Source organism: Cygnus atratus, chromosome 21 (assembly GCF_013377495.2).
Source record: "Cygnus atratus isolate AKBS03 ecotype Queensland, Australia chromosome 21, CAtr_DNAZoo_HiC_assembly, whole genome shotgun sequence".
NCBI lineage: Eukaryota > Metazoa > Chordata > Aves > Anseriformes > Anatidae > Cygnus > Cygnus atratus.
Genome location: NC_066382.1, coordinates 1,765,530 through 1,777,952, shown reverse-complemented (window position 1 = coordinate 1,777,952; position 12,423 = coordinate 1,765,530). Strand labels below are relative to the sequence as shown.

The 12,423-nt window shown below is 42.2% G+C and overlaps 1 protein-coding gene and 1 long non-coding RNA gene across 3 annotated transcripts in view; one reads left to right on the top strand and one right to left on the bottom strand.

Annotated features, from left to right (window-relative positions):
- The first annotated feature begins 918 nt into the window (after positions 1-918).
- LOC118253346 (uncharacterized) lies at positions 919-9,799 on the top strand. The gene is made up of 6 exons (XR_004780390.2): positions 919-1,020; positions 1,787-1,884; positions 2,421-2,532; positions 3,381-3,457; positions 4,883-4,976; positions 8,746-9,799. It is a non-coding gene; the product is annotated as an uncharacterized LOC118253346 (long non-coding RNA).
- MMEL1 (membrane metalloendopeptidase like 1) overlaps positions 8,720-12,423 on the bottom strand; it is a 25,875-nt gene continuing 22,171 nt past the window's right edge. For both annotated transcript variants that reach the window (XM_035557600.1, XM_035557602.1), the window contains 5 exons: positions 12,231-12,364; positions 11,879-11,944; positions 9,543-9,638; positions 9,208-9,284; positions 8,720-8,819 (listed from right to left, as the gene is read on the bottom strand). In XM_035557600.1, the coding sequence (XP_035413493.1) occupies positions 8,720-8,819; positions 9,208-9,284; positions 9,543-9,638; positions 11,879-11,944; positions 12,231-12,364 (473 nt within the window). The remainder of the gene's footprint in view (positions 8,820-9,207; positions 9,285-9,542; positions 9,639-11,878; positions 11,945-12,230; positions 12,365-12,423) is intronic.

Below are 12,423 nucleotides of genomic sequence, written 5' to 3'. Positions count from 1 at the left end.
TGGCTGGGTCCTGTCTCTGTGGGATATGCGGCCACTTGGCCCCCTGAAAACACCACAATGTCAGCCTTCCAAAGAAGTGGGGCTTCCTGTAAAGCGAAAGGAGCTTACGTTCTTGTCTACTGTCTATATTCTCATGACTCCATCACCTTTACACCTTGAACCCCCTGAGGTAAGCGGGTGCTGCTCACACGTTGTCCTGGCTGAATCATACAGAGCTCCTCCCTAGGCACTGTGCCTCCCAGCCACCCACAACCTCCTCACCTGGGTGGGAAAGCCTCCCACCTGCCCGTCGGGTGGCCCTACAGGCAGCAGCTGGGATCCGAGTCCTCCTTTCACCTCATTTCTTTCACCTGGCACTGAGAGGAAGCAGCCTCAATCACTGCAGTGCTGGGCACCTTCTAATGCCTTCCTGTCATTTCTTCTCTGGGAGCTCAGAGAGAACTTTGTGCTTTGTCATTTTTGTTTTGCCATGAGCTTGCTTCCTTGCCTAGCAGTGACACTGTGCTGGTAACGCTTGGTGGTGGTCTGGGAGCTGTAAAAGGCAGGACCTGGATTCGGGTGAGAGGACCCAGCGAAGGGAGCAGATCCCTCCCCACATCGGTAAGCAGCTCTGGAGGAGGCATGGGGTCACTGGGGTTTCTTCTTTCCTAATAATGGTGACAACAGCCCGACCACGGCAATGAGCTGCCTTTGTGCAAGCTCATATTTAGGTGCAAAGCATTAAAAACAGATGTGGTAGTTCTGCAGCTTGCGTGCGAACATGGGATGTTTCAGCTAGGAATCCCTCATCGTGTCAGCCAACAGTTTTATCAAGGTAAAGCCCTTGAAAAGTGTGTAAGTATTTTAATTTTTAGCCACCAGAGGGCACAGCTCCTGTAAAACCACCTTCCCCTGGGTATGTTTCACATGACTTTGTTTCATTTTAGTCATCAGTGTCAGCCAGTGCTGGAAAATCTCTTCCACCTTCCAGCTTCTCTCTGTATGACGCTGTGATTGCTTGTATGTGGACAGAAGACTAGGGTAAGGCGTAAAGCACATTTAGAGAGTGTATTTTTTCCAGCAGTGCTTCCAATTACACTGAAGGGTTTTGCTTATGAGATGCCCACGCAAAATGTGCATGACTTACTGAATACAACACACAAAAAAAATATACATAGAAACACTCATTGGGTGGACAATTTTTTTTCCTTTTTTTTTTTTTTTCTCTGAATTATTTCTTTGGAAGCTGGCTTATGCTTCATGGGGTTGGACGTTTGATGTTTTCCACCAAAGCCACGTGGCTGGCTGTAAAACCTGCTAGTTGTTTATTCCTGCTGCTTCTGCGATGCACACGTATGAAGGGTCACGTCCATCCCTTAGTTAAAAGCCCTCGTGAGCAAACTTTGAAACCAAAGCCCCAAATGGCAAGAAGTCAGAGAACTGCCCGAAGAGGAGCTGAGTAGCACTCGGTCAGCGCTGTCACCTGGAGGAGGGATTTGTCACAGCGTTCAGGCAGCAACTGTTGCTTTGTTTTTGCAAAGAACTGTGTCCTCCAGCCCAGTCATTGTTTGGCGACCAGCAGCTGGGGATGACTAATATAAGACAGGAATTTCCTGTGCTTCCTCTTCCCTGTTGTCCCCAGCACCTTATTTCCTAGGCACATACAGAGAGTTCATGTTGGGAATCAGCTGAAGTGCAAAACGTGCCGCAGAAGTGGTGTGGGTGACATCTAGAGCGGGTGTGGGTTTCATGTACTGGAGTTTGAAAAATCTTGCTGATGTTTAATGCGTCTTTTGGTCTGTTTTAGGAGTTGGAGCCTGCTTTGTCGCCAGGTGGCAGCATGGGAGCAGGAAAGGGTTCCTTTCCTCTCCTGGAAAACATCAGAAGGGAATCTGCTTTTCCTGGGTATGTAACAGAGCCTCTGTGATGCTTAAATACCTAGGAATATAAAAAAAATCAGCTCTGCAGAAAAGCACCTCTGTGAACAGAATTTTCCACTAGGATGAAGTATTTTCTGCAGGAGCTTCTGATTTCTGTCCCATTATGTGTATTTGTCCACTCTCGTGGTTGAGATGCTGTGTAGGGCTGGGGGTAAGGGGTGGTGGAGGGGCTGGGGGCTGTTCACCCAAGTCTCTGAGGACAGACACAAACAGATCTTACACGCAGCATAGCCTGGAAGCAACTGTAAATGACAGAAGTAGTACGGTGTGTGAGTGGCTGGCAGGCTTTGTTGGTTTTGGTAGGGCACAATGCGTGGGGTAAAATCCATCTGAAAGCTCTGCAGGTTGAGCGTGCCTCTTGTTACTTCCTGGCGTGCGTAAGCCCTGTTTCAGTAGCAAAAGCTCTGGGTTGTTGGGCGTTCCTTTAAAAAATATTATAGACCTTGGTTTTGGGACAGCTTCATTCTTAACTAATGCAACATGTGTTATCTATTTGTGCAGGTAGAGGAAAAAGATGGTCATGCACAGGGCTCCCTGGGTGACTACGTTCCTTTGAAAATACCTGAAAAGTCATCACAGCTCTACAGCTGCTGAGGAAAGTGCAAAACCTCAGGTAGGAGCACCACGAGTTACTTGGTCAGGTCTCTGTGTGCTGGCTCCTTGCTCTTGCTGGCTCGCACTCTGCTGCTTATGCTCTGTAAAACCGTTGTGTGAATGATAACTTTTTTTTTCCCGACCTTGTCTCAAGACTGCCAGCCAGACACTACCTCAGTCGTGTGTTCAGACTTATCTGTCCAAAACACTGTGGTATCCCAGGCTTCAGATTAGGAGAAGTTGTTGAAACTGCTGCAGCAATGCCCTCCAAACTTAGAGGGGAAAAACAGCAGCTTGTTGGACTTGAGCAGCAGCTTTCTAAACAAGGAAGGCTATCTGCAGTTCTTCTTAGATGCTTACTCACACATGCATTTGCTTCCTGAGACCTGAGAGGTGGGAATGGAACAGTCAAAAAAAATTCAACAAAAGTCACTGCTGCTTTTCCTATGGAGAAGGCAAGTTTTCTTAGGTTAACCAAGATGCTTAATTTGAGAGGCAGAAGGATCAGTTTCTTAGTATGAGCACTAAATCTTTGCAAATGTCCATGGGAGAATAGGGTGTACCCTACAAAGGAACTTTTTTTTTCCTCTTGGAAGGGTGCCCTTTCACTATCCGGTTTTGATTTGAAAAACCTTGGCTGAGGTCTGGCTCATACTACAAAAAGCTTCTTCCTTCTAGCTTCTTTTTCTGTTTCTTAAGATGTAACTCAAAATAGTAAATTTGTTGTTTTAGTTATGTCCACTTTGCCTCACAAAATTATAAACCCTTTTGATTTACTGTGTTGACCGTGGACTTCTCAAATACTCTTGTAAGATACAGGTGTGGGCACCACAGTTTGAGGTGATTTGGGGTGTTATTCCTCTGCAGGTGGGACTTCTCCTTCAACACACTGTTCTCAGAGAAGACGCCGTCGCTGCAGTCTCAGTGGAGTATGCTGCACAGAGGTGAGTAAGGGAAACGCTTTTGCTTTGCAGTAACTACTGGGGCCCTGGGGAAATGAAATAAGAGCCAAATTTGCTATCTGTAAGAATGTCTCCGGGGCAGAAAATAAATGAACAAAAGGTTCCTGCACCACAAGGTGCAGAAGTTTCTTGTATCTGTCTAAATACCTCTGTGTGTAGGAGCAATATTTAATTTTACAAATGCTTTCTTATTTTCCCCCTTCAGGCTGCTGTGTGGCTGGGGTCCTAGCTTTTCGTGCACTTTTCAGTTTTGGAAAAACTTGAACCCTCAGTCTGCCAAGTGCCAGAGCCCCCTGCCAATTTGTGTGGTGCCCTGGGGCAGCTGGGCTACCATCAAACCCTCCCGGGGGGACCCCCCCGGTGACGGGGTGCACCTAGGACAGCGAGATGCCCCCTTGCAGCCAAGTTGCTCTGTGATCCACTAAGCACCGAAGTCTGACCAGGCTTCAGAAAGGCAACCTGCTGCAGAGCAGCAACTTCCTGTGAGCTTGTATCTCTTCTCGTGTCATCGAGGTCACTGGCAGCTATCGTGATGTAGGGGCTGTAACTGCAGAGAGGATTTATGACTGCAATAGGGGTGAAATAAGAGGGCACGTGTGGGGCTGTAATGGGTGGTTGTAGCTTATGCACTTGGGCTGTGCTGGCAAAGGCAGAAAGCAACAGATGGAAAGATTCTTCTGCAGGTGGGAGGCATAATAAACTTAGAAGAAAAAAATAAAGTAACTTCCATGTGCTGTAATAATAACTTGGAATAAAACCTCCCAGGCACATTTTAATTATCCCTTTAGCAGTTGCATGTGCCAGAACTTCTAATGGCACATCTCCAGAGCTTAATGATTTTGCAGAGTAATTAAATTGTCAGCCGTGTGAACCTCCTCCACCTGACCTCTGCACAATTGTGTGCTGTTTCCTTTGCTTGGCATATATATACTGTTGTCGCTTGCCTGAGTTTCCCAGCAGTAGGCAACAACTGCCTAGCAGTCGGGTATCAGACAGTTTCACAGTCCCTCTGCTAAGACTTAGGTGAATGAATATAAAACAGTTCTCTAGGCCAGAACTGCCCTGTGAGTGTAGTAACAAAGGACAATAGCTTGTGCTTTCAGACAAGGATTATATGCAAATCTGACCAGCCCCAGGACCATTTCTAGTAATGATATAGTACCTAACTTAATACCACTGTAATATCTGTAGCATACTTATAGCTCTTATAGTCCAGTTAAAACTGTTTATGGCACGGTATTACTGGTCACAACTTCGGCAGACTCTTCTTTTGTAACTGCATGGTTTTGTTCTTGTGCATAACTCTGAATTGTCTTGTGAGTAAGGGACCTTTCCAGCAGGTTGGGAACATGCTGGGGTATATAAACTGCTCCCCAGCCATCACCATTACTCTTGTGTTTCTTACAGTGCAGACAGGAGGTCACCAGATAATGAAAAAAGCATGAAAAAATGAAGCAAAAATGAAGCCAAAAGGACTCTGTTCTCTTACTGCCAATTTGTGGTAAACTTGTCTTTGTGCATTAGTAGTCCTTTATGTTAGCTGCACCACTGAAAACACGAGTACGTAAATATGCATCAAGATACCGTGCCAGATTCTGTCCTTGAGTTTGTGATGTTGTTCGTGTTGGCAATTAACAGAACGTGTTGGTTTTGTGTGTGTGTTGCTTTTGTTTATTTCCATATATTGTCTCTTGGATTTTACATCAAAAGTTTTTCAAGTTCTTCCTCAAATTTGCTTCTCCTTACTGTCCCTTAAGAAGTATTCCAATTGCATGTTATCCAGAGGTACAGTTACTAGTGACTTAGCAGACAAATTACTGCTCAGTGTAGTATCTAAAATGTCACTCTGTAATAACCCTAGAATAAAAACGTTTTCATGATGATAAGTAAACTACCAAAACCTGTTATGAAATCTGTATTTGCCAGATTAATCTAGACCTAACTGTTATTGTTCAGCTCTGAGCAGAAGCTGGCAAAAGGAACATAATGTTCAGAGCATAACAGGACTCCCTTTAGAGCCCTAGGGAGAACTCCTTTCTCTCAGAACAAACTGGGAAAATGGGTGTCTATTACTGTGGTATGCAGGGGGCAAAAATTGAAGGCATCTCAAGGCCAGGATGCTTTTCTTGGAGAGTCCTGATGCACTGTGAACAGCAGGCTCTTAAAGGTACACGAGGACAGAGGAAAGAAACGCACTTTGGCCAACGTAGCTTACTGGAAGAGCCATGTGAAGGTGTTAGATACACAAGGGAAACCTTTTTATTGCCTGAAAAAGAAATTTAGCTTTACTATGAGCACGCAGCATGGTGTGGAAGATCTGAGTAAGTGAAGATAGACAAAATGCAGTTAAATACAGTTTATTTTGCCTGCCACCATACACAAATCATCAAGTTACAAAAGCTGATTTGTCAGAGCACTTGACTATCTTGTGACCAGTCACTTAATGCTAAAATAAATTAAACTTCTTCAAATAGGAAACAGTAGTCAAATGATCTATCAGTAAGAATCAGTTTTAGATGTGGTAAGAAAGGTTAACCTCACTTAATGGCCAAGACAAAGCTTGGACAGCATGTCATTCTACAGAGGATTTTAGGTTGTGTTGGTAGCTCTATAGGTAACACCTCAGAAACAATAAAGTTCCTAGCCTATTACATGTATAATCCAATCCAGAAGCAAATGCAAACCTAGTCTGTATGACAGTTTTAACAAGATGTGGGCCGAGAGCATTTGGATAATTCAAGAGCAAAACTACTTTGTTGTTGTTGTTGTTGCAGTGGATAAAAAACAAAATGGAACGTTATTAGGCTTGCTTTCAACATCCAGTTGCAAGCACCTTGAAGCACTGTTGTTATGCAGGACTTAGTCGTCAGAATTCTCACTAGCTGGGTGGTATGTTGGCCTCTTACCTCCCTAATGATGGCCGGCATAAAGTAACGTAATCTGCAGAAAGCCTTTTAGGACATTAGGATCCCAAGAGTCTCCTGCTACTTCTCCAGTCTTGTGGCATGGTTCTAGTTCTGGATGGAGTCAGAAGCCAGCAGATAGTCAGTTTGAACTGAAACATCATTAATGTCTAAGCCAGCTGCTTGTTTGTGGACAGTCTGTTATTTCCTAGCTTTAACTTGCATCCTTTCTGCTAAAGGACACCAAGCACCGTCTAAGATAGGGGACAAATAAATGTAACTGGGCAGAAATCGGAAGCTCCTGCAGAAAATACTTCACCCTATTGGAAAAATTCTGCTCACAGAGGTGTTTTGCTGCAGAGCTGATCCCATTTTTCCTAGGTAGAGGAATACGTGGCTGGTTCTGTAAAGGTTTCCTTTGAGAGCTTTCGAGCCATTTAAGTGAGCTTAATCCTGGTGTAGAATAACAATTTTTTTTGTTTGTTTTGGAAAGGGCCCAAGTGCAATTCTCCCCAGTTAGACACAGCTTTAACATAAAACCAAATGCAATTTAGGCTGCGTTTCCTTGAAGAGGCCTGTGTATGTAGTCATCTGAGGTGCAGCACAGAAACGAATTAGATGTGAAACAATTTTCCTCTATTAGCTGAGGTGAAAGCCAAATTCTGTGCTTTGTGTAATACTTGTTTGCAGTAGGCAACTTTAGTGGTGGGCGCTGAACAGTCTGTTCTTAGTCTTTTGAAGAGAGATTAAAGGAATAAACCTACAACTCAACCCTATGTAAGTACTTATTCTCTCTTCTATACTGAACTCTCACACTTTGAAGGGCACAGATGAGTGGTTAATCCCTGAGGTAGCACTGATTCTCTGACAAAGTAATCTTCTAAGATTACTTCGAAGATAGAAGTAAGATGCCATTGAACTATATATTCCCAGCTACAGTAAAAGCTGCAATTTATCTACAACTTGATTTCACTGTAGCAAATAAAACATTCACAAAAAAATTTTAGAGGGCTTCATTCAGTGATCTAGCCAGCTCTTATTGTCAAATAGGCCAGAATACTTCAATGGGTCATCTCTGTTGGGCAAAGCTTTTTCTCTTAAGTGATTTTCACTTCCTTCCCTGTTGTTTAGGTGATCAAACCTCTTGTTAGTGGTGTGCAAACAAAATAAGTGAAGTGAATGAGCAGTGTGATTTGGCACTTCATAAGCTAAGTACTGGCAGTTACTATCTTGCTTTCCAGTGATTTCTGTGCTAGAAAGAAAAGCATTTGCTGGAAGAGTATTTAAAATGCACTATTAAGTGTTGGCAGTTTAAAATAGCATCATCATATTAGAAAAGTTACTTAAGAAAGCCACCCTAATGTTTCTATAGCAAAATCCTTGCTGAATTGGCTACTATGATTTTGTTTTAATTAAAATTTAACATTTGTCACATTTTCAAGTGTAAATACTGAAAAATAGACTACGGCAAAATGAACAGGCTTGGGACTAGGAACTACTTAATTGTTTCCATTCAATTATTTGCCCAAAATAATTTTATACACTTCTACAAGAATAAGCATCTTTTAAAATATATCTTTGAAGGAAGAGACCCTGTAGTTTTATCCATAACAATAGAATTTTGACTCCTAAAAGTTGATCTTTCTATCTAGTAATACCTCACTTTAAGGTCATGATACAGTTGCTCTTTGGAGCAGAAGAACTCAAATAGGAGAGTGCAGTTCTGCATTAAGTCAGCAGCTGACAGGCGTTTTAACATACAGCTCATTTTGTAACATATCAAGACAAATAGCAATCTCTTACATCAAAGCAGTAATCAAAGTGCAAGTAGACAGATAACATGAGAATTTCAACTAGCTCTAACCTGAACTTGGGAAGAATGCACCAGAAACTGAATTGGAATACTAGAAAACAGTTCAGTGAAACACCTCAAACAGGTTTGCTGAATCTCAGAAGGCGCAGTTGTAGGACATATTAAAAGTATTGTTCCTTTCTGAAAAATAGATCTGTAGTTGCTTGTTGGTTTGTCTTTTATTTTTAAGAATTAGTCTTTGTAACCCTGATGTGGTATCTTAGTAACAGTCAGGATGTCATTTCAAACAGTCATGGCTGTTCTGGAGCATACTGTGGCTTTCAGCACAGCCCCTCAGTCACTGAGATTCTTGCGCACTTCCCAGTGGAACCGTGAGAGCTTGAGTGCTGTAGTTTCCTTGATTCAAACTACAGTAGCTGCACCATTGGCCTTGGCTGTGACTGAACAGGAAAACATCAGGCACGTCATTGGCAAAAACTGTTCACTGTGTCACCAGAGTATCTGTCATTCTTGCCAGTATTCCTTTGGTTACCAAACTCTGCATTTCTCTGCAGGATGCATGGATGTGCCTTTTTTACAGTGGAACACCTCTGAGAAGGCTTCAAAGTTCTGCAGAGATCCCATCACCCTGAACAAAGAGAAGGAACTTATTTACACAGATGCAGTGCACGGAGCCCATTGCTCTGGAAAACAGAAAGCTATGTCCATGATGTGATTTACAGTCAGATAACCCAGTTACAGTCTCAGAGCATGAGGCACCAGCTCTGCAAGAACAATACAGCTCATGCAGCTAATTCAGTGCTACAACAAGTATTTTGTATAAGTAGGCAAACTCACCAGGCTAAGTAAAGGAATGTACTCTTCAGTAGTGTCCTACTATGGCAGGATTTCTGAAAGTTAGCCTACATTTATCTTGTCTGTCAGCAGCCAGCTACTAGCAATGAGCCACTCTCTCCTTTTGTGCTGTATTGGTGCAAGGCGTTGAACCAAGCGATGCTATCAGTAAATAAACCCACCTGTATTTCAGAGGGCTGTGAACATCTGTCTTTATTGACTGGCTGGCATATTCTGGTCTGTAGGAACCACACCAAACCTAGACAAGGAAAATTGATAATTAGTGGGTCGCTATTAAAAGGGAATTTGATTCTGATACCTTCTCCCTGTTTTTCAAAGCTTTTTCCTAAGAGCCATCCCATTTATGGCAATATAGTTGGGAGTATGTTTTATAGAGGAAGCAGAATAGCTACAACAGCTTTCCAAGCAGAACTCAAGACTGATTTGCTCCCTAAACTCTAGACTAACACAATTTATACTTTCACATAGCATGTAGTGGGTATCCAAGGGTTATTACCTGGGCAAAGTTGAGGAAGAAAAGCTGTTTGTGGGACAGATTCAGTCCAGGCAACTTCGGTTCCTTTCCTTCCCGTTCCAGCCATTTTAAATAAGCCTACAAATTATCACAGATTCAGTTCAGAGAAGGGCCTATTCAAACATGACGAGTATTTTGAACGTTACTTTAGGGCTAGAGATTTCAGTCACAATGTATGTGAACCCAGCGTGTCTTCCGTTCTGTATTTTCCTAGTTTTCATCTTTCTGATACAAAGAGAATGATTAATTTTATGGGGGGAAAAAAAAGTCGTAAGTATTCTGTTGACTTCTCTATACAAACAAATACACCAAGATAATTTGCACTCAGCTTCTGAAGCAACCTTTGAACTGAAAGCTGTTCATGAAAAAGGGAAAAATATCATACTCTCACATGGAAATAAGAGTTTCAAATTAGTAGTTGTTACTGGCCAGAAGCTCTGTGCATTCTTTAGGGAGATGCCTGGAGCTGTCTTCTGAGTTTCTTCAGCAAGGTGGTGTACACCATTTTACTGCTCTGAGGGACTATTGGTTTGCTGCTGTGTCTCAGAAAGCAAGCCTGACAATGTGTGACAGCTACCGTGCTGAAGTGTAGCTGGTGACAGATATTAGATCAATAAAGCAACTCAGACCGAATGCCTGTGACTGTAGTTTGAAGTAAAATCACCAGGTTTCGTCTGACTTTTTCTGTTGGAATTTTTGTATCTGGAAATAAAGCGTTAAGGCTTCTCCACACTTCTGTGCCGATGATTTCTACGTCTTCAGGTAACTGCTTATAAAATATCAGGTAATAATCTTGCTCAATGTTAAATCCATTACCTCTTATTGTTACACATTAATTGGCCAATTTTCTTTTTTTAACTATATTGACATAATGGAGACAAGTTAATGTGTCCTCATGCTGGTTAATTTCAAAGGCTCTATTACCTTATCCCCGTAGATGCTGAGGTAGTTCCAAAGCACACAAAATATAAAAGGTAGAGCTGGGGGTAAAAATACATCCAGCTCCACAAAGCCTCTGAAGATCTGTATGCAGGACATTATGTCATACCACACCACTCTTCCACGTTTGTAATACCTTTCAGAGCCAAGTAAATATTCGCTTTAACGAAGTAGTTAATTCTAATGGTATTCCTCAAGAGTCAGAATTGTCAGTTTAGATTTCTAAAAACTCAGAATATTCTTCCATAAACACCGTTAACTATTACCATATTCAAAACACTGGAGAGGAAAAGTTTTCCCATGACATCTGTTAGGATCAGTCTTAGAAAAGAACATTCCATGCTCACACCTGAGCTCCACATGGAAAGAGCCTTTGTGCCGATAAATACCGTGTTCCTATTCGTGACGATGGTTTGTGAACCTGGAAGATGGTTCATCAGCATTACCTGATGCTAGACACTGTCTTCCCCTCATGTAGTGGGACAAATAGGGTGATTATGCAGTGGTGTTTTTAACAGATAATACCATGCTGAACAACATTGGTTTTCAGCCACAGCATGGAAGTCATGCCCTGCAATACCAGCTGCATTCCTCTTATTTTCAAAATAACTGACTGACTGAAACAACATTTTTACCTTGGAAATAGGCAGGCAGTTCTGAGACTAAATATTCTTGCATTTTTATTCTACTGACTAGCAGAATAAATAGCAGCAAGGTAGAAGAAACTTCTGTGCGTTATCTTCCTAAAGCTTGTAAAACAAAGAAAGCAACAAAAGGAGCTAGAATTTTAGAGACATATACTTTGGTAGATATGCTCTGTATCCCTCTCAGGAAGGAGACGGTACATCTAAGTATTCTTTTCACATCCTACCTGACGTGTCGCTTTTGAGATCAAAGATGAAAAGTGTGAGAGAGAAACCTGGAAAAAAACAGTTGCTCTGCTTCATAATATCACAAAACGGTACTGCCACGAAATTAGCGCTCTGTTGCTGTGTGACAAGCTGTTTGAAGTTGTAGCTGCCATTTTCAGATTAGAGGCTTTAGAAAATGGAGGGAGCTTTACCTTTTTCCTGCCTAACACTGTGCCTATTTATGAACACGGCCCTTGTTTACCTGAGACCAAAGTATGCAGCATCAAGCATTGTGGTACATCAAATAGTGGCTGGGATAATTAGGTGTTCTTCTCCTGGGTGAAAGAATGCCATCAGTCCTACACTGGGTTTGGATCTATTGGGACATAAGCTTCCAGATATGTAACTGAGGCTTTAAGTTTTAGAATAGGGCAGTAACGTCAGTTATCAAATTGTCTACGCTATAAAAAGCAACCCCATTGCTGGATCTCAGGGGTAAAATTAACTCACAGTATATTTGGGAGTTACCTTATAAGCCTGTCGGACTCCTCCATTATCTGCAATGTTTTCTCCTAACGTGCTTATTCCACTGACCTGTAAAAGAACAATCATTTGTTTCCTCTACAGTCAGTGACATCAGTAACCCTAAGAACCACAAGCTGAAGCCCAGTCATAAAGCACAGATAGAAAGTCATGCCTGGAACAGAAGGTAGCAGTGAGTTTGTGCTAGGACAAAGAAATTAAAATTAAAAAATTAATAGGGTAAAAGCCATAGATTAGAAGAATTTGAACCAAGTCCTTGAGCTTGCTGTTTCAATATCCATTTCCTCCAAAGAATCAAAAGATCCTAAATATGCCTGTTCCTGGGAACTATACTTACATTTTGTCCTCCAGCCAGCTCCCACGTGTAGTTCCCATACTGATAAACCATACAGCGAGACTGCTCCTTGAAATGCATGGCTGAGAAATTGCTCCACCAGTCAAACATATTTCCATCTTTATCAAAATTCCTACCTATGTGAAAAATCCAAGGAAAAAAGGATAGCTTTGAGCCAGAGTTTGTTAATCAGAGC